Raw genomic sequence first — 26,796 nt, 5'->3', positions numbered from 1 at the left:
CAGCCTAAGGAGCAGGGGGGTCTAGGGGCGCACAAATTAATTTTGTACTATGCATCCGCCAAATTGCTAGCAGTGATCAACTGGCATAAACAAAATGATCAAAAGCAGTCTTCTGTACCTCAGATAATTGGGGTATAGCAGGGGTTCCCCAATATTTAGCTAAAACACATTGGGGTAGATTTTTAAAAAAAGCGCGTTCTCGTACTTTTGTTTGCGCACCAGGCGCAAACAAAAGTACGCTGGATTTTATAAGATACGCGCGTATCTTCTAAAATCCTGGATTGGCGCGCGCAAGGCTGCCGATTTTGGGCAGCCGGCGTGCGCCGAGCCGCGCAGCCTGTCACCGTTCCCTCTGAGGCCGCTCCGAAATTGGAGCGGCCTCAGAGGGAACTTTCTTTCGCCCTCCCCTCACCTTCCCCTCCCTTCCCCTACCTAACCCACCCCCCGGCCCTATCTAAACCCCCCCATACCTTTATCCATGGATTTATGCCTCCCGGAGGGAGACGTAAATCCACGCGCGCCAGCGGGCTGCTGGCGCGCCGAGACTCGACCCGGGGGCGGTTCCGGAGGGCGCGGCCATGCCCCGAAATGCCCCGGGCTGAAACCACGCCCCGGGCCCGCCCCCAAAACGCCACGTCCCGCCCCCAAAACGCTGCATCGTTCGGCCCCGCCCCCGACACGCCCCCTTCAGAAAACCCCGGGACCTACGTGCGTCCCGGGGCTCTGCGCGTGCCGGCAGCCTATGCAAAATAGGCACGCCGGCGCGCAAGGCCCTGCTCGCGTAAATCCGGGCGGATTTACACGAGCAGGGCTTTTAAAATCCGCCCGATTGAGCTGCAACAAAGACATAGTAATCCAGGTGCTTAGTGGATTGTGCCATTATGGTCTCAGAAACATACAACAAAGCCTGGCAAGAATTGTATCTCACATCCGAGGGGCTCATCTCTGATAACCATTTAAACACCTGCTGCCAAATCTGTTGAATATATGGGTACGACCACCACATATGAATGTAAGTTCCATCTTGTTGGCAACCCTTCCAGCATACCCCTGATTAGGTCAGGTAGATTTTATGCAAATACATAGGACTGTAATGCCAGCGATATAACAATGTGTAACAGTTTTCTTTTAAGGAAGATGCAATCAGTCCCCTTCCCAGTCCCTGGTAAATGTCTCACCATCCCTCCGGTTCCAATTCCACTCCTAGATCTTTTTCCCACGCCTTAGCAAAATGGGGTTTATCCAATGGATTTTAGTTCAGGAACCCATATAAGTTTGAAATAACCTTAGACACTTTGTTGGCCCCCCTACAGAGCCCTTCGAAAAAGGTTACCCCTTGGTGCAGACTTCCCCGTACCTGTGTCGAGAGTAAGAAATGCCAAAGCTGTAGATATTGAAACTGGTCACAAGTACTTAGTCCATATCTACTACATATATCCTCGAAAGAATACATCCCCTAGGGTCCCCAAATTTGTGCTATAGTGTCAATCTGTCTGGCCTTCCAAGAAGCAAAGGCTTTTGAGTGGATCCCCGGTTGAAAAGCCAAATTATGGCAAAGAGAGGATTTTGAGGAGTAAACTTTAGAGCCCATAAATCTCCCCTTCCACTTATCCCACATATTAAGAGTAGTCCACACACAATATAGTCATAAACAAATTACAGGTAATTCCGGATTATTAACAGCACCCCATATTTATTTATATGTGAGGTATAGGGGATCCTTCAGGGTACATCGTCTATGGCCAGTGGCATCTTACCAACTAAGAACTGTGTTAACTGGGGTGGATCGAAAAAAACATAAGTATTTTGCAAATATTTAACCACACACTTGCATGGAAATTTAAGGAAATATCTAGCCCCAATTAACAAGACCTGAGGTCTCAAAAGGAGAAAGGCCTTCCTTTTCTTCTGTGTCTCACGGGACAAGTCAGGAAAGGCTTGGACCATTAAACCAAGAAATCTCTCATTTCTGTGTTTTATACTCAGTCTCAAAAGTGTCTATCTCTGAGGCAAAAATCACAATCAAAGTTGCAGGAACAGCCATTTCAGTATCCGATGTTTCCAGCAATGCTGTTATATTCAGAGGTTGGTCAATCGCTTGTGCTTCCATCTCTAATCCATTTCCTTGATTTTCTGCCGGTGTTCTGGGCTTTGGTAAATAAAATGATTTCAAAATCATTGGACTTTGATCAGCTGGGATTTTTAATGTTTCAAGCATATATCTATTAAAAACTTCCCTTGACGATCTCACTGGTAACTGTGGGAAATCTATATATCTAACATTCCTGTTTTTTGCATAGTTCTCTAGACTCTCAATCTTTTGTCCCATAATTTTATTATCTTTTATAATCGTTGCTTGCGTTTGCTGAATCATTTTTATCTCAGTCCTAATAGTAACTGATTGTTGGTCTATCTCCATATTTGACTTTTCAAACACCTCTAACTTCTCTTCAAATCTTCTCAGTTGCTCCATTGCTGGAGTTAGTTGTTGTAAAATATTTATCCTCATATCATTGATAGCTTCCCACAAAGTTTCAAAGGAAAAAACCTGAGGTCTTACCATTGATGGTATTGCCCTCATGGAAGAAGCAGTAGCAGCCATAGCATTTTCCCTCGATGGTATTCCTCCTCCTTCACCGCCGTGCCTCTGATCGTCTGTTGGGCTGGAAGCAGCCGTCGGCAGCACTCCTGCTCCTGCTGAGAGGAAATCATGACCACTCCGGTTCAGAGTATCCTCCCCAGTCAGTGATGCATCTCTACCGGCTGCTGGATCTAGCGGTGGAGTCCTCACAGCGGGACTCAAAGGTGACATAGAGCCAGGCAAAGAAGGGAGCTCTACTTCCCCTCCCCCACTCTGCAACAGCTGGTCTCCCGCTTCTCGAGTGCTGCGTGTGACATGGGCGTCCATCGGGCCGGACGGAGTGCTCACCGAGGGATCAGCAGGATAAGATGTCCTCGGTTTGCGCTTCCTTCCCATAGCAGGAAATATTTCGCAAGAAAAAGATCCGTCCTCTTTTTTGTGGATCTCTTCAGGGAAACAATAAGAGAAATTCTTTTCCTTTCATTTACTTTTACATGGTTAAATTAGACGATACTGATGTTATAGTACCGACTAAGATACATTGTTTTTCCTGATTTCTGTACAAGATTTCTTGAATAATTGTAAAATTGCACAAATAAATAATAATAAAAAAAAAAAAAAAGAGTAGTCCACAATGGCAATGAAGACATACAGAGTGGTGACCAGGTAGTACGAGGTTGCCATATGAGTGCTTGTAGTGGCATATCTCCCACCATTGCCTGCTCTAATTTTATCCAGATCTTAACCATTGGGGGTCTTGTGCCATTCTAAAATGGTACGTGAGCTGCCGCATGGTTCCACAGCAAATTAGGGACCCCTAGACCTCCTTGACCTTTTGATAGGTTCAATATTTTCCTGGATACTCAAGGAGACTGTCTCCCCAAATAAATTTCTGCAATCTTCCTTGCCAACGCTTCAGCTCTGATTGTGGTACTGTGATCGGGAGGGTCTGGAACAGATATATAAGACGCGGTAAAATATTCATTTTTAGCACCGCTTTCCTGCCCATCCATGAAATATGGTATCTGCACCACTCCTCCAATTCTTTGAAGATCTTAACTAATAAAGGAGTGTAATTCAAATTGAAGAGGTCTTCCAAGCTGCCAAGATAGATCCCCAAGTATTTTATCTTTCGGGGTGGCCATTTGAATGCGTATGCTGTCCGAAGACTTATTACCTAATCAGGAGGAACAGAGATACTAAAAATCTCCGATTTGTCTCAATTTAATTTAAACCTCGATTTCAAACTCAACCTCGATATCTCAGCTACAATCTCTGGCAAAGACAGATCTGGATCGGAAATGGAGAACAAGATATCGTCGGCGAATAGTGCCAATTTTGAGGAAAAGCCACCTATATCCATACCTTGGATTTTCGGATTATTGCGAATTCTGATAGCAAATGGCTCTAAAAAGAGTGCAAATAGGAGCGGTGAAAGAGGACACCCCTGGCGGGTCTCTTTGCACCTGGAAAGTCTCCGAATAACCCCATTCACCTTCAGACATGCCATTGGTGAGTCGTACAATTTAGTGATCCATTTAATGAATAAGGGGCCAAATTTCATATGAGCTACTAATTTAAATAGATACGGCCAGTGTACGAGGTCAAACGCCTTATCGGCATCTATAGTTAAGAGTAAAGCAGGAACATGTTGACCTATTACCATTTTGAGTTTGATTGATACACAAACTCTGAGAGTGTGGGTCCTACATAAATAATATATTATATATATATTTATATTTCAAATGTGGCTATTTGAAATGTTTTGAAAGATACACCAGTAAACCAATTGAGTTATGCTTGTGAGTTCTTCAGTTGTGCCACCGCCCCTTTAATCCTGTCCCTGAACAGGTTTTCACCCATACAAGGCAGATCTACCAGACAGTCCTGGACTTTGGGGTGCAGATTGGAGGCATGAAGCCAAGCCATACAGCGAGCCCCAATGCCTGCTATGGCAATTCTCATAGCCGTCTCAAACATCATATGCAGAGTGGACCTCGTATTTATCACATTCCAGGCCTTGCTGCACAACCTTCTAAAATTCCTCCTGAAATTGTTGTGGGAGGTGTTCTCCCAACTCTTGGGCTTGTTTCCAGAGGTTCCTGGAGTACTGACCCATATAGAGTTCATAGCAAGTGATCCTGTCCGCTAACATAGAGCCCTGAAACACTTGGCGTTCAAGAGCTTCCAGAGCTCTATGCTCACGGCCCAGGGGGCCGAGGCATGAGTGTGAAGCTTCTTTGCTTTTTTTAGGGCCAATTCCACCACCACCGATTGATGAGGGAGCTGCCGACACTCAAAACTGGTGGTAGGCTGGACCAGATAGACTGCGTCCGTGTTGCGATTCACAGGAGGAATAGAGATGGGCCGTTCCCAGGGTTGGGCTACCAGCTCCTTAAAGATGTCATGGATTGGAACAGCCACAGAAATTGCAGGATCTCCAACATCTTGTGTGAAGAATTCTCCTCCGATAAAAGCTGGAAAGGCACTGACTCCGCCATGGCCTTAAAGAACCCCGCAAAAGATCGATCCTCCGGGGAAGACTCCAATTTGTCTGATCCTCCGGGGCAAATCCTCCGATTTGTCTGTAGAAGAAAAAGATGCCTTCCCTTCTGTTAAAAGTGGTAACTTCTTTATATTCCACTTGTTTTGTGTCGCTTCTCCATGAAGGAATCAATGCCTTCCTTCATTATTAAATCTATTTTAAACTATTTGAAGCTGGTATTCATTGAGTTAATTAGTCAGAAGTTACCACTTTTAACATCTCCCAGGGATCACAGGGAGCATCCCTTTCACTTTGAACGTCTGGAGATGCGAGGGTAGAGTGCCCACCTTTAAGTGTCAAGTCAGGGGGCCACGCGGTCTCCGGTGGAATCGAAGGTGGAACCTATGGCACCGGAAGAATTCGGGGCCACCGATACCTCTGATGGTACCGAAGGTATCGGTACTAAGGGCCCCAGGAGAGCTAAAGGTTGACAGGGTGTTGTGCGCAAGCTGGGCGCCATCAACCCCAATGGCCCTTCCTCATCCGAAGAATCGCTCATCAGAATGGGAACAGGTAGTGGCAGCAGCTATGCTCCCCTAAACCGTGAAGGGGCTTGGGGCATCGGAGCTGGCTACATCGGCAATACACCAAGCAGCATATCCAGCCGCTCCAGGAGAGGCGCAAGCATCATCGGAATCTGCTCTTGTGGCGGTTGCGGTCCCGGTGGAACCGGAGGCTCGATGCCCTGCAGGGCCTGGACGACCGCCAACCGCACGCGCCTCTCTAACTCCTCCTCAAAAGCTGCTGAGGATAGAACAGCCTGAGGAGGAGGAGGTGGCAGGATCGCGCAAGGTATAAAATCACACGTCCATGTGCTTGTGCTGGGTAGCACGTGCACATGGATGCACGTGCATATTTTTTAAAAATCAATCATTAGCTCTTTGATGTGAGGTGATTCTGTACTACACTGTTGGCAAAAAAAACTGAGTTCTACAATTCCAGTTTCACATATCAAGAACCTAACCATATTTGATTCTGGAATGAGTACAAAACAAGTATTCCCTCAGTTCAATGTGAACTCACCGTATCCTCCTGCTTGGATGGGTGTTTTTGGAGAAGCACAAGCATACAGACTAAAATCCTCTGTCTGGAAGCCAGCTCGATTCAAAGAGGGCTCAGATGCACTCCGGTGAATTTTTGGCAATGACCGAGCAAGGAGCTCAATTGAGGCAAGAATCTGTAACAAGATAATACAATATAAGGCACTAGGATAAAAAAAGATCAAAAATTAGAATACTAATTACCCATCCTGGTTGATTTTAAAACCCCTACGCGCGCAACTCTCACGCTGCGCAAATTTTAAATCCTGCATGGGTACGTGCATAAAATGTTTTTCCCCAAAAGGGGCAGGGACTGCACCATGAAGTATGCGCGTAAATGTTTATGTGCACAAGTGAGCGCCGGGGACCCCTACTGCGTAACTTTTCTTCTGCTATGGACAGGGTGTAAGTCATATAACAAAAAAACACTAGGCTAGTCAGCGGGGTTTTAAGGCTCGGGGCTAATAGGTTAAAACGGAGGCAAGTTACTTGGGGAGTTTAGGAAGTCCTCTCCTTTACTGGGCCGAACTGGGAACAAACTGGGGAAAGAGGTAATTGCATCAGCACGTGTAGCTACTAAAATTCCCTCCACTTAGGCACTCGAGTCATCATATGTTTGCAGATGCAGGTATTAATATAAAATTGTGAACATGTACATGCGTATAGCCGATTTTATAACATATGCGTATGTTATAAAATTGTTGTATCCATGTGTGCGGCACCGGCAAACATGCGCACGTGCTCCCGAACCATAAATTTTATTTCTAAATGTCCAGTTACTTACAAGCTATTTGCTCACTCAATTGGTTATTGAAATGAATAAAAACATGTTTCAATAAAACAATAGGCAGCAGTGATTAACAGACATATTTATAAGAGTATCTGCTAATGTGCAAATGATTGTTGGATAGGTTGAACCAGATAATGCCAACAATACCAGTTTTTTCCTCTCATGGATTATTATCTAACAACATTAATCAAAATGTTGCAATCTCAAAATATCAAACCAAAAAAAAATGTGGACTCAAAAAAGTGATCTAAATCAAAATTCAATAAAATCATTAAAAAATGAGTAATCTCTATTTATACTGGATAATAATATACTGCTAGCAAACAACTAAGCATCTACTTTCTAGGCTGCAAAATCATTTCATTCATCATTTGTAAACATGATCCAAAAGTGGTATTACAGATAAAACATTCTAAAGAAGTGATTCCCAAATCTGTCATTAGGAATCCCTAGCCGGTTGGGTTTTCAGGCTATCCACAATGGGGCGGATTTTAAAAGCCTTGCGCGCCGGTGCGCCTATGTTCCACAGGCCTACCGGTGCACGCAGAGCCCCGGGACTCACGTAAGTCCCGGGGTTTTTCGAGGGGGGCGTGTCGGGGGCGTGTCGGATCGGCGCGGCGTTTTGGGGCGGGACGCGGCGTTTCGGGAGCGGGCCCGGGGGCGTGGCCACGCCCTCCGGAACCGCCCCCAGGTCGCGTCTCGGCACGCTAGCGGCCCGCTGGCGCGCGGGGATTTACTTCTCCCTCCGGGAGGCGTAAATCCCCCGACAAAGGTAGGGGGGGGTCTAGATAGGGCCGGGGGGGTGGGTTAGATAGAGGAAGGGAGGGGAAGGTGAGGGGAGGGCGAAAGCGAGTTCCCTCCGAGGCCGCTCCGATTTCGGAGCGGCCTCGGAGGGAACGGCGGCAGGCTGCGCGGCTCGGCGCGTGCCGGCTACACGACATCGGCAGCCTTGCGTGCGCCGATCCTGGATTTTAGCGGCTACACGCGTATCTACTAAAATCAAGCGTACTTTTGTTTGCGCCTGGTGCGCCAACAAAAGTACGCGAAGGCGCACTTTCTTAAAATCTACCCCAATGAATATGCATGACACATGCACTGTCCCCAGTATTCAAATGGAGGCCCTTGAGCTTGCCTCCAAAGTTGAGAATGCAGGAGGATTTGAAACTATTTAAGAAAGACCTGAAAACCTGGTGTTTTTAAGAAGCCTATGGAGCCGAGAGTTAACAGATCACTGACAGTTGGACTCCACACGAAATTTTCCTATGCTCTTTTTATTGAGTTTCTTTCTATTTTATTCTTTTAGTACTATGTTTAACTTAATTAATTATTCTTATTGTTTTATTAATTTTATTGTATTTCATGTTTCTTACTTGTTTTTAGCTATATTATAAACCGTAAAGATAGAATCATGTGTTCTGACTCACGGTATATAAGAAATGCATAAATAAATAGTGATCTACATAAATACTGTACAAATATAACTTTTTTCTTCTTTAACCACAGGTAGAGAGATGTAAAAACCCATAAAAAAAAATCTGAAAAATTTGGAAAACATGTTTTTTTCCCCAAAACTGGTTTATTAAGTTTTCAAAAAGATATTCAAAATGAACATAACAAGAGCACTTATATGAATACATTTTATTCCCTTCGTTCTCCTCCCCTCAATATCAATATGTCACCCTAAAGCAAAGAAAAACACAGTGGGGTAGATTTTATAATTTTGCGCGAGCGCGTACTTTTGTTCGCACACCAGGCGCGAACAAAAGTACGCTGGATTTTATAAGATACGCGCGTAGCCACGAGTATCTTATAAAATCCGGGGTCGGCGCGCGCTGCCTGTTCCCACCGAGGCCGCTCCGAAATTGGAGCGGCCTCGGAGGGAACTTTCTTTCCACCCCCCCCCCCGCACCTTCCTCTCCCTTCCCCTAACTAACCCACCCCCCCGGCCCTATCTAAACTCCCCCTACCTTTTGTGGCAGATTTACGCCTGCTGAAAGCAGACGTAAATCTGCGCGCACCAGCGGGCTGCTGGCGCGCCATCACCCGACCCGGGGGCTGGTCCGGAGGCCTCGACCACACCCCCGGGCTGGCGCCATGCCCCAGTCCTGCCTCGAACCGCCCCCTGACCCCGGACATGCCCCCTTCCTACCCCTTTTACGAAGCCCCGGGACTTACTCGCGTCCCGGGGCTGTGCGCGCGCCGGCGGCCTATGCAAAATAGTCGCGCGTAAATCCGGCCGGATTTACGCGCGCAGGGCATTTAAAATCCGGCCCAGTGTAATTTCCCCAATTTAACTGAAAACTTGATTCATAAAGTAATAGATTAAAAAAAAATCTAACCAAGAAAAAGCTCCAGAGTTTCCCACTCAAGAGTTAAAAAGTATGCTTCTTGCTTGATGGGACACACTTCTAAGAAAGCATCATATATTTATGCTTAAATATTTTGCCATCAAGTGCTCAAAAAACAATAATTTATGTAATCTCAATTTCCATTGTGTTATAGTAGGTTGATCAGGCAACATCCAACAGGATAAAATTGTTTATTTTTGGTATCAAGAAGGCTTTCCCAAATAAAATGTTTCCTTCTTGCTTTTCAGGACTCAAGCCATCAAATATTTCAAAGAGACACATCCTCAGAGATGACAACAACTTGCTAAAGATATCTAAGTAATTTCTGCCAAAAAGATAGTATTTTCAAGACCAAAAATTATATAAATATGATTCTCTATGAACTGAACATTTGATACATTTATCTGATTGAATTAAATGTGCTTTGAATGCCCACATTTAAAATATGTACATTTGTCACAAAAATTTGCATTGTTTTTCTTAAAATTACATTTTCTGTTGTATCTTTAATCCGATTAAAGCAAGCTTGTAACTCCTCCAGTGTTATTTCTATTTCTTCATCCCTCTTCCATTTATCCAAGCATCTCACTATCCCATATGTTATGTACTTCTTTATTTAGAGAAGCACATAACCCTTCTTTTGCTGAATTGTCAAACAAAATTTCTTCTATAGGGCATATATTGAAAAAGTCTTAGCTTTACTTACAAGGCTATCAGTTTAATATCTTGCTTGCATATATGCAACAAAAATCTTTATTACAGGGTGAATTTTCAAAACACTTACATGTATAAAAATAGGGGGTAATTTTCAAAAGGAGTTACATGCGTAAATGTAGCTACTATTGTAGCAATTTTCAAAAGCCATTTACTCAAGTAAAGTGCACTTATATGAGTAAATCCTATAGACAAGTCAATGGCATATATTGTAGCAATTTTCAAAAACCCACTTACTCAAGTAAAGTGAATTTACCCCAGTAAACCTGGTTTTTACTCGAGTAAATGCTTTTTAAAATCAGGCCCTTAGTATGTACATGTATAACTAGTTTGTATTTATTTTTAAAAAATTATAGCCCGCTTCTACAAAGTTCGAAGTGAGTCTCAAAATATACATTCATAAAATTTACATTCAAACAAAAGACAAAAACTAAACAAGGCTCAGAGTTTAGCCAATACGTTAACATACAGTATATAGTAAAACACAGGCTGAAAGTTCAGCATCTCAACAAATGCTCTGCCAGAGTTTTAATGGTTAATGCTAAATGCCTCCTTGAACAGAAAACGGTTTTAGTAATTTTTTGAATCTAGCCTTAGCTGATGTTATCCTGATTCCTTCTGAGAGCGAGTTCCACAATGATGGTTCAGCCACGGAAAAAGCACGGTCTTGGGGTCTCAACAAGATGAGCGAGATTTACAGGAGTCTCAAACAGACCCTTATTGGCTGACCTTAAGCAGTGGGATGGTTGATAATTACACAGAAGAGAACTTACCCATACATTCTCTGGGTTATTCAAAAGCTTATGTATTAGACAGGCAATGTTGTACTTCCACACCAAAATAAAGGTAGCCAATGGAGGGACTGGGATTGCAGCAGAGCTCTGGATTATGTAAAGAACATTACAGTAATCGAACGAAGGAGTTAATACTGGTAGATTTTAAAATCCCCACGCACGCTGAAGCTGGGAGATGTGTGTGACTTGGCGCGGCACACACCATGCAAATTTTAAAACCCACCCGGGTACACGTGTATCTTCCTGTGCGCACATAAAAAATGTTTTCACCAAAAGGGGTGGGGAGTGGGCGGGCTAGAACTGCACAATGAAGTAAATGTGGCAAATGAGCGCATATGTATGCCTGTGCACGGGTCTTAATATCTACTTCATTAATGTCTGCAGTGTAATCCAGGAAGTGTCATGATCAAGTAATTGCTTCAGCCTGTGTAGAAGTCATAGTTTTTTAGCTTGAAAAATGCTGATTTTACAACAGTTTTGAAATGATCACACATAGATAAGGCCATGTCGAGTGTAACACCTAAGTAGTGTACTTGTGTACTTTATATTTCATGTATACAAATGCACATAAAAAAAAGGCAATCTAGGAACATTTCAGGGCAAGGCCAACAGTTATGCATGTAAAGGAAAACTGGTTCTTACTTGATAATTTTCTTTCCTTTAGTCCCACAGACAAGTCCAGACAACTGGGTTTTCCTCTTCTACCAGCAGATGGAGACTGAAAAGAGATGCTTTACTGTACTACAGTACTTAAGACTATGTGCTACCTGCAGTTGCCAGTATAACATGTAACAAGTGACATACATGAACCAAAACTGTAACTCCCTATAAACTGCGAGCAGGGGATATGAACCAAGCAGCAACCCAGAGACTATATGGATCACCCTGTTCAAAGAAAGAACCAGAATAACCAAACAGATCTGAAGTATTTACAAACAGAATAGTTTCCATCCGAGCAGTCTACAGGGTGAGTGAAAGCAGTCTGTGGTAGTCAAGCCACGGACAGTCTTCACTCACCCTGACACACCACCATGCTGCACTTGCTTCTCCTAGGCATGCACGCATGGCCACCAGTTAAAAGGCCTATGCCGCAGCCCAATGACATCACACGCTGGAGCCCTTTTAAAGCCCAGCGAGACAACTGGTGCCTCTGCAACATGTCCTCCTGCATCAACTGATGTTCATTGCTACGTCTCAGTCCTGTTTGCCTTGCTCCTTGCCTTCGCTCCTGTCTGCCTTGCTTCCTGCCTTGTTCCAGTTCCTTACCTCACCCCTGCCTAGTCTCTATTCCTTCCTTGCCCTTGTCTCTTCTCCTTTTTGCCTCTGACTGATCTCTCACTGCCTCAACCAGTGCCTGGTTACTGAACCTGCTTTGACTTTTGCTTGCCCTGACCACTGCCTGGATACCGACTCTGCCTTGATGACTGCCTGGACCAACCCTGTTTTGAGTGCCATCTGCCTCAACCCTTGCTGGGTACCCAACTCTGCCTGTCCTGTCACTCAGACCACTTTCCTTGCTGTGGACTCTCTCCTAAGTCAATACTGACTTCAAAACCCAAAATCTCAACCCATTGGGGAAGAGGCTGGTATACGTGAATCCTCTTCTTGTACCAGCCAGTAGCATGTCTGTATGCTGTCAGAGTAGAATCCAGACAACTGAGATGTACCCAAGTTTCCCTAAACTGGGTGGGCACCTGCCAGACCTGTTTGCAACACACTTTTTCCAAATATTGACGATGCCTGAGCTCAGACATTCATTCTATAATGCTTGGTTAAAGTGTGCAAGGAGGACCAAGTGGGTGCTTTACAAATCTCCTATGGTGAAACAAACTGAGATTCTGCCCCTAGTAGATTGTGCCCAAAGGCCCATGAGAGCATGTAACTCCTCTTGAGCAATGAAGGCTCACAATATTCCCTGTCATTGAGAAGACACTTTCACTGGGCACACTGGTTGGTGGGCAGAAAAGGTAGCACTGAGCTAGCTTGGTTACATCTGGCCAAACAGTGGACTTGAGTACCCAATATGCCAGCACATTGGTCTGGGCTCTGTGAAATACCATGGGGGGTTTCCTTTGCCATGATGAGCAGTGGGTCTTTCTTGCCAGCTGCTTTGGCTATGGCCTGTGGAAAGGGAGATGGTTCTTTGCAGGCAAATGGTTTTGGCATAATGAGGTGTGGGAGGAAGTGCTAGCTGACAGGGTGCTGCTCTTACTTGCACTACTCTCTAAGATGGCCACCGTTTCCTGTGCTATATCTCTATTCTGCCTGTGCCTCTGGCATTCATCTACCCACAAAAAATAAGCCCAGCTTCCAAAAACCGGGAGTACGCATACACAGCAATAGAATATGGTTTTTGGATCAATTATTCAGAATTTTATACGCCACATATGAAAAACAATTTTTGTAGGACCGTTACCAAAGGGATCTGTCTAACAATCAGACCCAATGTAGGAGAGGTCACTTTAATTTATTATTATTATTAAAATTTTTCGAAAATTATATTGCCACGGGAAATTAAATCAGTAAATTCAAACAAAGCCACAAAAAGCTTTTGTATCAAGAAACAGTCATTTGCAAAAATTGCAGTACTTAGCTTCAAACTGAGGTCAAAAATGAAGTCCCGACGTGTCACGTTTCAGACCACCAAGGGTCCTGCTTCAGGGGTTGAATCTTGTCAATCCTTCCATCCTTCAAATTAGAGCTGTTCAAAAACTTTCCCAAAACGGCAAAACTGGCGTTTCTTAATCATGCACTTTTTTTTGGCGGTCCGTTCTCGGACCCGCTTAATTCAAAATGGCGAAAAGGCAGGGTATATATCCACTTCCTGCGGAGCTGACGTCAATATGGTGTCAATCATCTTCACGGGTGCATAGAGAAGTCCTCTAACAGGTCGTCTACCTGACATTACGCTCCTCCATGTTAAGTCTTCTATCAGGTCGTTAGTTGCATATTTAAAGTCTCCGGGTTAAATCCTTAGTCGAGATAGAAGCATTTTATTGAGTCCTCTGTTAAGTTTTCTAATACCCCATGATAAGTATTCTGTTGAATTATTCTCTTCAAGTTCTAAACCTTCATATACAGTCCACCATCAGATCATGTTAATAAAAAGCACTAATATTCTTTCACACATTGGTTATTACGTTAAGGTGTACCAATTAATTTTCTCGTTCAGTCCCCCTGGATCAACTGTCTGCAGGGTAAAAATCCAATACTGTTCGCGTAGATTAAGACGCTGTTGTATATCACCCCCCCTGTAAGTGATAGAATTTATCAGCTTTATTACCATAACAAAACAATGTACTATGAAATCCATAAGATCTCAGTATTCTCTGGTGGAGTAATTGGTTTAAGGTATGTCTAATATCAGCAAGTTGAATTTTAACAGAAATTTGCAATGATGAGATATGAAGAAATTTAAGTCTAGTCATCTCCCGATTGAGTCTTAAAATTTCATTATCTCTAAGCTTATTTTACCCAGCTATGTAGGCAATTATAGTGCCTCTCATAACAACGTTTCCCAACCTTGCATAACATATCTGGAAAAAAATCAGGAGAAACATTAAATTCTAAATATTCTTCTCATTTACATATAAGATATAATTTAAAATCTTTATCATAACATAAATGAGTATTTAGGCTCCACTTAAATGCTGTTGAGGAAGAAGCACCCAGCCTGAGCTTAATAGATATAGGTGCATGATCAGAAAATGTAAAGTTACCTGTAGACGCTTTAGCACCATAGAAAATAGGGTATGTGATATTAAAAAAAATCAATAGAGAGTAACTCTGGTGAGAATCAGAATAAAAGGAAAAATCTAACTCACCCAGGTATTACTCCCTCCAAACATTCAATAGTTAAAGTTCTTTCAAGAGAAATGGTATTCCAGTAACAGATGTCTGATTCCCAGATATTCGTGGGAGCTTAGTAGCAACACTGGGATCTGCTGTTGAATTAAAATGTCTACCCAAGAGAACTAGATATTCAAGGAATTGACTAATCATCGTAAATATTTCTGTTAAAAAAGTATGTGATGCAGTGAGATAGGGAGGACATGTTTCCTGTGGCTCTGGGGGCCTTGCCTCAAGATCCAATACCATCTGAATCCTAAGCCTTCCTTTTCAACTGTTTTAACTCCTCGGTGGTAGCTACAGTTAATCCTTGAGGTGAAAAGGGGTACAACACTGAGGTATGTCCATCCATTTAACTATAAAGGAGAAGAAGCTGAGCACCATAGAGGGGAAAATGGCTGCCACATTGGAATCTGCCTCCACAGGAGGGTATAGTGGATCTTACCTCCGCAATTGTCATAGCCTTAGCGTCCCAGTTTGATGACCTCTCCTCACAAATTGCAGATCTTAAAAACTGTGGATAAAGGTGAACTGGTAGATGTAGTGTACTTGGATTTTCAGAAGGCGTTTGATAAAGTTCCTCATGAGAGGCTTCTAGGAAAAGTAAAAAGTCATGGTATAGGTGGCGATGTCCTTTCGTGGATTACTAACTGGCTAAAAGACAGGAAACAGAGAGTAGGATTAAATGGACAATTTTCTCAGTGGAAGGGAGTGGGCAGTGGAGTGCCTCAGGGATCTGTATTGGGACTCTTACTTTTCAATATATTTATAAATGATCTGACAAGAAATATGACGAGTGAGGTAATTTTGCAGATGATACAAAATTGTTCAGAGTAGTTAAATCACAAGCAGATTGTGATAAATTGCAGGAAGACCTTGTGAGACTGAAAAATTGGGCATCCAAATGGCAGATGAAATTTAATGTGGATAAGTGCAAGGCGATGCATATAGGGAAAAATAACCCATTCTATAGTTACACAATGTTAGATTCCATATTAGGTGCTACCACTCAAGAAAGAGATCTAGGCATCATAGTGGATAACACATTGAAATCGTCGGTTCAGTGTGCTGCAGCCGTCAAAAAAGCAAACAGAATGTTGGGAATTATTAGGAAGGGAATGGTGAATAAAACAGAAAATGTCATAATGCCTCTGTATCGCTCCATGGTGAGACCCCACCTTGAATACTGTGTACAATTCTGGTTGCCGCATCTCAAAAAAGATATAATTGCGATGGAGAAGGTACAGAGAAGGGTGACCAAAATGATAAGTGGAATGGAACAGCTCCCCTATGAGGAAAGACTAAAGAGGTTAGGACTTTTCAGCTTGGAGAAGAGACGGCTGAAGGGGGATATGATAGAGGTGTTTAAAATAATGAGAGATCTAGAACAGGTAGATGTGAATCGGTTATTTAGTCTTTCAGATAATAGAAAGACTAGGGGGCACTCCATGAAGTTAGCATGTGGAACATTTAAAACTAATCGGAGAAAGTTCTTCTTCACTCAGTGCACAATTAAACTCTGGAATTTGTTGCCAGAGGATGTGGTTAGTTCAGTTAGTATAGCTGTGTTTAAAAAAGGATTGGATAAGTTCTTGGAGGAGAAATCCATTACCTGCTATTAATTAAGTTGACTTAGAAAATAGCCACTGCTATTACTAGCAATGGTAACAAGGAATAGACTTAGTTTTTGGGTACTTGCCAGGTTCTTATAGCCTGGATTGGCCACTGTTGGAAACAGGATGCTGGGCTTGATGGACCCTTGGTCTGACCCAGTATGGCATGTTCACATGTTCTTAAGTTCTCTGTCCAAATCCCACGCACACCTGGATACCACAGAAGGAAGGGTTGGTCTAGTAGGAGACGACAAATTAGCTCTGACCGCCAAAGTGGACAAATTAGAAAAACTTGTCAGCGCGCATGAAGCCAAAATCAACGACTTGGAGAACCGTTCCCGTCGGTCTAACCTGAGATTTGTTGGATTCGCTGATGCCCTTTCTGATGGGAAGCTTCATGAGCTTTCAGAAAAATGGCTGCCAGCGGAGTTGGGCCTGGTCGACCTTACTAATCAGCTATGGATCGAGTGTGTGCACCATGTGGGGCCCCTTCTTGATGGATAAGTCCAGACCACGAACAGTCCTCGCAAAAGTTTTAAACTTCGCGCATAAAGTGCGTATCTTACAGGCATATCGCAAAGGTAAAGAGCTTACTTACAAAGGCCGTCATATACTGATTTTTCAGGACTTCTCGGCTAGGGTTTCAGTCCAGCGCCGGGAATTTGAACCTATCTGTGCCACGCTTGCGAAGAGACAGTTACGATTTGCATTAATCTACCCGGTTAAGTTGAAGGTATGGACAGAGCAGGGAATCTGATGGTGTGACTGTGCAAGCAGCTAAAGATTTTTTGGCTACGTCGCCGCAATGTGAAGTTGAAGAGACTGGCTCCTGACTCCGCTTCATGGCAGCAGAAAGTTGACCATTGTCTTACAGTTTTGAATTCCGCTGGAGCAATCTACCTCAGTTTGTTGCAGGACAGATTTATTTTGTCCTTTTCAGCTGGATTGCCTGTCTCTAGTTAATTTTTCTTTTCTTTGTTGCAGCAGCTACATTGGAAATCAAATCATTACTGTGGACTCTGGTTTCAGTTTCTGATGTGCCGGAGACATCAGTTTTGCATCTCAATTTCTACAATGGCCTGATTTAATTGTTGTGGACCCTGTTACTTTACTCTTTTCCTTTTTTGGCCCTGAGTACGTTTGGCAGGTAGTGCTATGATTGGGACACTTATTTTTCAGCAGTTCTATATGCTCTCTCTGCTGTGCTATGTTCTTTTTTTTATGTTTATAAAGATTACTAGGGCTAATACTGCCGATATACTGTAACCTTGTGCCTTATATATTAGGTGTGTGGGAGATCGGCTGAAATGATTGTTATTCCCCTCTTGGTCTCTTCTTTTTTTTTTTTTTTTAACTATTTGAGAGTAGGCACCTAGTGCATCTATGAACCTCGTACTCTGTGATAGCAAGAGAGTACCCAGATGTGTCTTTGGTTGTAGAGAGGGTGAAGTTTAAGGGGGCTGGGGTGGAAGGGGGAGGGAGGGGGATGGGGAGGTTTTGTAAGGGGGGGGGCCTTCAGGATTATCTTTGACATAGAGGATATGGGAATGGTGTTCGAAGTTCCTATCACTTAGGGCTGGTCATTTTTAAGAGACGTCTCTGGGAGCAGACTTCCGCCAGGAGAAAGCTTGTGCGGTGTCTTTATGGGGAATGTGTCAAGTTGATAGTTTTTCATTACAATGGGTAGCTCAGTCTGAAGAAGTTTCATTTCATTCCCTAGAATTCACAGCACCACAATTAAATTCCATTCAGGGAAAGGATGGTCTTGCACAACAAAGAAAGTACTACTTGGTCAGGACAGTTCATTCTAGTTCATTCATCAGTGACATCAATGGCCTTCATGCAGATGTCAGGTCACAAGGCAGCCAAAGTCCATGTTACACCATTGGCATGGTTTCACAAATTTTGTTGGAAACATCATCTTTACCTGTTATCCAGGAAGATCCCAATCCCAAAAGATCTTCAGTGACAGTTGGACACACAAAATCTTCTTTGAGGTCAAACGTTTCATATGTCAAGGATACAGCATGTGATAACCACGGATGCTTTGCTTCTTGATTGGGGTGCTCATCTAAATGATGTTTATTCTCATTGGACTTGAGAAACCAGAGTGCACATCAATCTCTTGGAAATAATGGCCATTTTCAATGCACTCTGAGTATTTGAAAACTTGATAAAATAATCTATAGTTCAAATTCAAATAGAAAATCAAATAGCAATGTTCTACATAAGCATGGAGGTACAGGTTCAATAAAATTATTCAAGAGAGCAGTCAAGATATGGAAATGAGCAATCTAAAAAAACATTCATTCTTGTGCCATTTATCTCCCAGGAAAGGAAAATGTCTTAGCAGACTCTCTCAGTTGTCGTCTTCAACCTCACAGATTGTCTCTTCATCACTGTGTGCAAAAACTTTTCACCTTTGGGGAAACTCTCTCATAAACTATTCACATCTCCATGGAACTACAAGCTTCCCCTACAGTGTTCCAAGAGATGAGCAAAAGATGCACTTGCACAAGATGCCTTTCTCATTCAATGGAACAAGAACCTTATGTGAACTTTTCCCCCCAATTTCTCTCATCTCAAATTCATTACTCAAATTATGACAGGAGACAGGAATAATGATTCTTGTTGCTCCTTTCTGGACTCAACAAGTAAAGTTTCCATGGCTTCAAAGATGAGGGATGGCTTTGCCTGTCCACCTTTCAATATTTCTAAATCTTCTAACTCAGGGTCTCATTTACCCCTAGATTTATCAAAATGCTATAAATATAGCAGAAATAGTACCTGTGATTAAAAAAAAAAAAAGAAAAGAAAAAAGAGGGTGTGGTTAGGATAATTTCCCTGCTCCCACACTGCATAGGTAATTTCTGCAAGGAGCGATAATTGTATCTCACTTGCGCTATTTAATACACTGCAGGCACGTTACCGGGAAAAGGTTTTTATCGCATATGGAGGGCAAGAGAGAGTGAGACTTTACATAGGCATCAAAACATCACTCTCTATTTATAACACTCTAAAAGGGGGCACTTTTAACTCGGAGTGGGATTTGGGGGGTGGTTTTACATACATTTTAGGAGGTACAAACAGGAAAGCGTAGTTGCTTACCCATAACAGGTGTTCTCCTAGGACAGCAGGATGTTAGTCCTCACATGTGGGTGACATATCTGATAGAGCCCAGCACGGAAAACTTTTATCAAAGTTTCTAGAAGTTTTGACCAGCAGACTGAGCATGCCCAGCCTGCTACTATCCTTGCATCCACGTGAGGTCCCCCTTCAGTCTCGTAACACAGCAAAGCAGACGAGCAAAAAAATAAAATAACATACTGAGGAGAACCCAACATCGTGGGGAGGTGGGCAGGATTCCTGAGGACTAACATCCTGCTGTCCTAAGAGAACACCTGTTACAGGTAAGCAACTGTGCTTTCTCCTAGGACAAGCAGGATGGTAGTCCTAGGAGAGCTCTGTACTCACCCAGGTAGTCCTGGGTGAGTACAGAGCTCCAGACCGTCATTTCCAATGACAGTGACCAACAGCGGCTGAACGAGATGCTAATGGGCATAACACAACTGCGGTGCTGTGGGTAACAGGAGACGGTCTGGTTCCCACAAGAAGCATGAGCAGAGAGAGTTGGGTTCAGGTCTGGAACAGGTTGCGCAGGACGGACTGACCTAAGGCGCTGTCCTGATGGCTATCTCTGTCAAGGCAGTAATAGGCTGCAAATGTGTGGAGAGCAAGTGAGCCACCAACACCGCCATCGCCCACACAGAGCGAGACTTCACTCTGCTGGATAATTGAAGGCCTGCTTGTGTGTGTAGCAGAAGGTGATGCAATCCGCCAGCCAGTTAGATAAGGTCTGTTTTCCCACCGCCATCCCCAGCCTGTTGGGATCAAATGACACGAAGAGCTGGGTGAACTATCTATCGCTTGCTGTGTGATCTAAGTATAAGGCCAAAGCCCGTTTACAGTCCAGGGTATGGAGAGCCCGCTCTCCTGGATGGGAATGGGGTCTTGGAAAAAAGGTGGGTAAAAGAATGTACTGATTTATATGAAAATCAGTCACCACCTTGGGCAGGAACTTAGGATGCGTACGCAGAACCACACCTTACATGGAAGAACTTCATGTAAGGTGTGTAGGTAACCAAAGCCTGGAGCTCACTGACCCTGTGAGTGGAAGTGATCGTTCCCAGGAATATGACTTTCCAGGTGAGGAGCTTCAGGTCACAGGACTGCAGAGGCTCAAAGGGAGGCCGCATCAGTCGTGCCAGGACGACATTGAGGTCCCAGGATACTGCCGGTGGTCAAAGTGGGGGCTTCAGTTGGAGGAGACCCCGCATGAAACAACCAACCAAGGGCTGGACCAAAATGGGCGAACCAGCGACACCTCGATGATAAGCACTTACCATGCTGAGGTGCACCCTGATAGAACTGGTCTGGAGTCCAGACTCAGATAAGTGCCACAGATAGTCCAACAGCTGGGGAAGAGGACACGAGAAGGGGTCTACCCCGAGCCCCCCACATCAAATGGAAAAACATTTCCACTTGGAGCTGTAGGACTTCCATGTCAAGGGTTTCCTGGACTCTACCAGAACCCTGGAAACACAGTCCGAGAGCTGTAAGGGCTGGAGGATTAAGGGCTCAACATCCAAGCCATGAGGGCCAGTGCCCGAAGGTTGGGGTGGCAATGGGTGCCATGGTTCTGTGATATGAAATTAGGTGCCGTTCCCAGTGGGATGGGCGCACGCACTGACGGGTCCTGGAGAAGCGGGAACCAAACCTGCCTTGACCAGGTGGGCACCACGAGAATCATGGTCCCCCTGTCCTGCTGAAGCTTTGTCAGAGTCTTTGACAGGAGCAGCAGGGGGGTACGCATACAGGAGGTCCTGCCCCCAGTGAAGGGAGAAGGCATCACAGGCCGGAAGGCCATTCCCCACCATTAGGGAGCAGAACCTGCTCACCTTGTGGTTGAGAGGAGATGCGAACAGGATCATATCTGGCGTACCCCACTGTCGAAACTGGTCGGTCGCCACCCCTGGGTTGAGGGACCACTCGTGTGGCTGGAAGGACCGGCTGAGGCGGTCTGCCAGCACACTGAGCTAACCTGGCAGGAGGTACATCCCTTGGGAGAGGGCCCAGTTCCGAACCTGTACCACCTCTTGGCAGAGGAAGAATGAGCCAGTGCCAACCTGTTTGTTGATGTACCACATTGCGACCTGGTTGTCCGTCCTGATCAGAACTTCCTTTGATGACAACTGATCCTTGAATGCCCGAAGCTCCAGAAAGTATATCTGGCAACATGTTTCCATCGCGGTCCAAAGGCCTTGTATGTGTAGGCCATCCATCTTGAATTTTTCTCTTATGAGAAACTTGTTCAGCACCCTGAGGTTGAGAATGGGGCGCAAGCCACCATTCCTTTTCGGGATGAGGAAATTCCTCGAGTAGAATCCTTGACCCTGTTATTTATTTGCGAGGGACCAGTTCCACTGCGCCTGATGCAAGGAGGGCATAGAGTTCCGTTTGAAGAACGACCAAATGGGTGGATGAACCCCACGAAGAACATGGGGGAGAGGTCTCTGAAGTGCAGATGGTACCCCTGGCAGACAATGGAGAGGACCCAGCGGTCCGACATGATCTCTTCCCAGTGCCAGGCGAAGCTGAGGAGCCTGCCGCCGACTGGTGGATCAGGCGCCGGGGAACTGCCAGCTGACTTATGCTCCCTCGCCACCAGTCAAAAAATAGAGACCGGGGCTTGCTGGGGCGCCAGTTGGAGTCTGCAGGCCCACAGCTGGCGGGGGGCGACCCCTGGAACTGGTTCGAGGTGTGAGAGCTCGAGCGGCTAGAGGGTAATACTTCCTCTGCCAGTAGAAGGGTTTACGAGAAACTTGCCTGGAGGATTTCCTGGCTGAGGATGGCCCTTCTGAGGCACTAGCAGATAGCTGCTGGTCCTTCAGCTGCGCCATCGAATCTCAGACCTTATCCCCAAACAGATTCTCACCTATACAGGGGAGGTCGGCGAGCCTATCCTGGACCTCCAGCTGCAGGTCCAAGGCCCGGAGCCAAGCCATCCTTCTGGTGCTGATGCCCACAGTGGCAAAGTGGGCTGCAGTTTCAAAGATATCATAGGTGGAATGCACCTTGTGTTTTCTTGCTTCCAGACCCAGTAAGCAATGGCGGCAAGAGCTTCCTGCTGTTGCTGAGGAAGGCGCTCCGCAAAATCCTGGACTCACTTCCAGAGATTGCAGTTGTACTGAGTCATTTAAAGTTGGTAGGCTGCAATGCAGGCAACCAGCGTGGCGCCTTGGAAAAGTTTTCTCCCTATGGCGTCGAGTTCTCTATGCTCTCGTCCCAGAGGCATGGGTACGGGACCGCCGGGCCTTTTTTTAAGAAAGACTCCATGACCACCAACTGGTGGGGGAGCTGCCTTCTCTTGGACCAAGTAGGTGGCATCGGCCTTTCTGTTAACTGGGGAGACAGAGATGGGGTGTTCCCACATGCGAAGGAGGAGTTCCTTAAAAATATCGTGGATTGCAACTGCCACAATCTCCTTAGGAGCGTCAATGAACTGGAGGACTTCCAGCATCTTGTGATGTGCATCCTCCTCCATGAGGAGCTGAAAGGGGATGGCTTCAGCCATAGCCCTGACAAACCCCGCGAACGACAGGTCCTTGGGTGGTGACGGCGCCACTCCTCTGGAGGAGAAGGTTCCGAGAGGGGGTCGTCAGAATATTCAGAAGACAAGTCTGTGAAATCCTCACCCCAAGGGTCATAGGGACCCTCTTCCTCACTTGGGCCAGGGAGCGAGGGCGAGGGCCATGAGGAATATATGCCCTAGGCTCTGAAGGCTTCAGAGGCTGTAGGGACACCGACGGTACTGATGGGTCCCTCGGCATCGAGGGGATCATCAGCCATAGTAAGCCGGAGGGGTCCAGCAACAGCTTGGGGAACCGTGGGCGAGGGCGCATGGTCCCAGCCACATCTTCCTCCTTGGATGATCCGATAATCGAGATCGCTCTGGTGGCATTGGTGGCTAATGGGGCATCGAGGGCCCCTTGGGCACTCTCTGCATCAGTAGGGCGCCAAGAAGAATGACCAGACGCTCCAGCAGGGCTGCTAATACCGATGGCAGAGGTTCGGGCACTGGTATGGGGGCCGGTGGCTCCAGCAGTTCAATGCTTTGCAGTGCCTTGAGCACCGCTGATTGCACCCTGTGGTCCACCTCATCCTGGAAGTCCTAGGTGATCAGGACTGATGGAGGGGGACGAGGAGTCACCGGCTCATCCTTGGGTCCCCGAGGTGGCACTGCGCCCTGCACCAGTGTCGATGGGGAACACCTCGGGCTACTGGGGGCACTGGAGAATGGGTCTTCCGATGGCTGGTGTCACTTCGATGGCAGCTTGGCAGTCGCCAATGCCACTCCAGAACCGGAACCGTGCTTGGACGGTGATCAGTGCCGATGCTTCTGGGACTGCTTCTGGTGCTTGGCCCGATCTTTTCCCAGTGCTGAGGAAGTCGATGACCCTGAGCCCTGGGGGAGGGGAGTGACCACCGAAGATCGATCTCCTTCGCCCCGATCCTTGGGAGTGCTAGCTTGAGGGGTCGCAAGAGGGAGCGACTGTGACGGTTCTCCGCGATCCTTGGGTGTCGAAAAAACTGACGCAGGTGTGGAGGATTTCGGGGTCCCAAAAAGTTTCTCCATTTTGTCGAGGAGTGCCTAACACCCTTTGGATATCATTTGGTCGCACAGACAGCACCCATGGACATCGTGCGAGGCCCCCAGGCAGAGGATGCAAACCTCATGCGGATTTGTGATGGACATGGTCTGTGGGCACCGACGCAAACCGGTCAATGCCATGAAACATACACGGCGCACGGTCAATGACCGATGGACACTGCGACATGGGGAGTCGGGAATCGACTGCGAGTTGGAGCAAAAATCTGACGAAAAGTCTTACCATACCGAGGGAGCACCAACCGCGAAGGGGGACCTGACGAGGATAGAAAAAAGGGATCGAAACAATTGAAGGAAAATTCGAAAAAACTGGAGCTCCATGGACCATGAGGCAACTGCACCTCGGAAAAGAAGAGACTGAAGGGGGACCTTGCGTGGACATGCTGATAGTAGCAGGCTGGGCATGCTCAGTCTACTGGTCAAAGCTTCTAGAAATTTTGACAAAAGTGTTCCGTGCCGGGCTCCATCAGATGATGTCACCCACTTGTGAGGACTACCATCCTGCTTGTCCTAAGAGAAAGTACACATCACTGAAGATTTTCTGTCATTTCATTTAATGAAAGGTACAAGAAGAGTTGATTTGTACAATGCACTCTCTACCTAGCTTCAAACAAGCTAGTAGAGAGTGAAACAAGCTACGTAGAGTATATTGTACAAATCAACTCCTCTTGTACCTTTCATCAATTGAAATGACAGAAAATCTTTAGTGATGTATACTTTCCTATTTGTACCTCCTAAAATGTATGTAAAACCACCCTTCCAAACCCTACTCCGAGTTAAAAGTGTCCCCTCTTAGAGTGGTATAAATAGAGAATGACATTTTGATTCATATGTAAAGTCTCTCTCCTGCCCGAATGGCATATGTGATTAAACCTTTTCCCAGTAATGCACAGCTATCACAGGCACAACACACAGAAAAAAGGTGTAATTATTTCTGGCATTAAAACCCACATTGCTGTGCATTACTCTATTACATTTAACGTTAGGAGCTGTTCATTTCCATTAACTCTGCCCAAACTCCTCCAACTTGCATAACAAATGTTGCATTTGCATACTAACACACGGCCCTAATGTGAAATGATAAATGACTCTGTAAGTTAGCCAGGGTGTAACAGAGTTGACAATCTGGCTCTGGATACAAACTGGGAACAGAAGCAGCAGGACACAAAACAATTCTCAACCAGAAGTGCTTTATTGCAGACAGTAATAGAAAATGTATGTAGTCTGTTTCCTTCAGCAGTACAGCTCCAAAACATACAAAGTCTGCTCGTCTTAGCAGTTTAGGGTAGCCCTGTCCTCAGGGTTAGGGCTTCCAGAAGAACCAGTCTGCTCTCCCTTTAGATTGTCCCACAGCAGTCTGCTTTCCCAGCAGTTAATCCTGTCATCTAGTTAGGATTCCACCACCAAGGCCCAGGCCCAAACCCTACCCAGGTCCATTTGCCAAGGCCTGGGACTCGACATCAGGTTCTGGCCAGAGGCTGGGTTCCATCACAGAGTCTCAGGCCTAGGCCCGGGCCTGGGCCCAGGTGAAGGCCTCTGTCCTCCTTCAGTCTTCTTCTGACAAATGAAAATGGCGCTGTCCGCCTGGAGGAAATGCTGCAGTGATGCCACTGAAGCGCCTTCCTTCCAGGTGGACAGCGCCATTTTGATGTAAGGCCATTAAAATGTACAGCCATACATAAAAATGCTGCAGTCTACTCAGGAGGAAGTTGGCACAGTAGCGTCACTGTGGCATGTGCTCTGGTCAGACAGCGATATTTTCATCTGTTGGAAGAAGACAGAAGATGACGAAAGGTCTGATCCTGAACCTGGGCTGGACTGGGCTCCAGCTTCAGGCCCATGCCTAAGTCTGAGTTTCAGCAACAGGACCTGATCTTGGGCTGGGACCTGCCGGACCCCAGCGTCAGACTTAGGCCTAGGTTGAGGCCTCGATGTTGGGACCTGACCTTGTGTTGTGCTTCAGCATCTGGCCTTAGCATCCAAGGTAAAGCCCATGCCTTGGCAATGGGGCCCAGCCTGGTCTTGGGCCCAGGCCTCAGCAACAGGCCCCAGCATTGAGCCTGGGCTGCATGACAAGTTGGGTCCATTTTTTTCTTTTACATTGCAGTAACTGGGGCCTTCCTCCATTGAGTTTAATGTTATGATATTCGGCAGCTCATGGGACAGCCCTGTGAGCTACCTCACTCATCCCCGACACCATCAGCAAAGCAAGTACTGCTGAATCTAGCCAGGGATGCGTCTATGGGAAACCGCTCCACCGGCTTCCCCAGGCGCGTGCACACCCGACACTCAATCTCTTAAAGGGCCCATGGTGGGAAGATGGCCGCGGTACTCCCTGATGATGTCACTGAGCCTCCTTCTTAAAAGGCTCCTTTGAAAAAGCATCAGACACCTCAGGAACAGGTCTCCTGACGTGCCTTGTGCCTCAGTGCATGTTGCCTTCATTCCAGTGTTCCTGCTCCTGTTTTTCTTATGCTTTCTTGCCTTGTTCCTGAGTTCCTGTCCACCTTGCCTTGCCTTTGTCTTGCCTTGTCTGCCTTACCCAGCTGTACCCTGCCATTGTTGTTACCCTTGTCTTTGTCCTTTGTATTTGTCCTGACTCTCTTCGTCTTCTCTCAGCTTGCCTCCCAGATTCTAACCTCTGCTTGGATCTTGACTATTCTTGTTTGCTGCCTGTACCTGGCCTTAGCCTTGGACCTGACCTCACCTTGTCTGCCTGTACCGATCTCTGGCCTGTCTTCTGGTATCCGCTGTCAGCTGCCTGCCCTGAACTTTGCTTGGCCTTGGACTCTT

The 26,796-nt window shown here is 45.8% G+C and overlaps 1 protein-coding gene across 1 annotated transcript in view; it reads right to left on the bottom strand.

Moving 5' to 3' along the window:
- Window positions 1-26,796, bottom strand: part of BRAF (B-Raf proto-oncogene, serine/threonine kinase) — a 409,670-nt gene that overhangs the window by 7,283 nt on the left and 375,591 nt on the right. Inside the window, 1 exon segment of the mRNA XM_029616061.1 lies at window positions 6,150-6,303. Within this exon segment, the coding sequence (XP_029471921.1) occupies window positions 6,150-6,303 (154 nt within the window).

Source organism: Rhinatrema bivittatum, chromosome 9 (assembly GCF_901001135.1).
Source record: "Rhinatrema bivittatum chromosome 9, aRhiBiv1.1, whole genome shotgun sequence".
In the NCBI taxonomy this organism is placed as follows: Eukaryota; Metazoa; Chordata; class Amphibia; order Gymnophiona; family Rhinatrematidae; genus Rhinatrema; species Rhinatrema bivittatum.
This window is presented reverse-complemented; position numbering and strand designations above follow the sequence as displayed.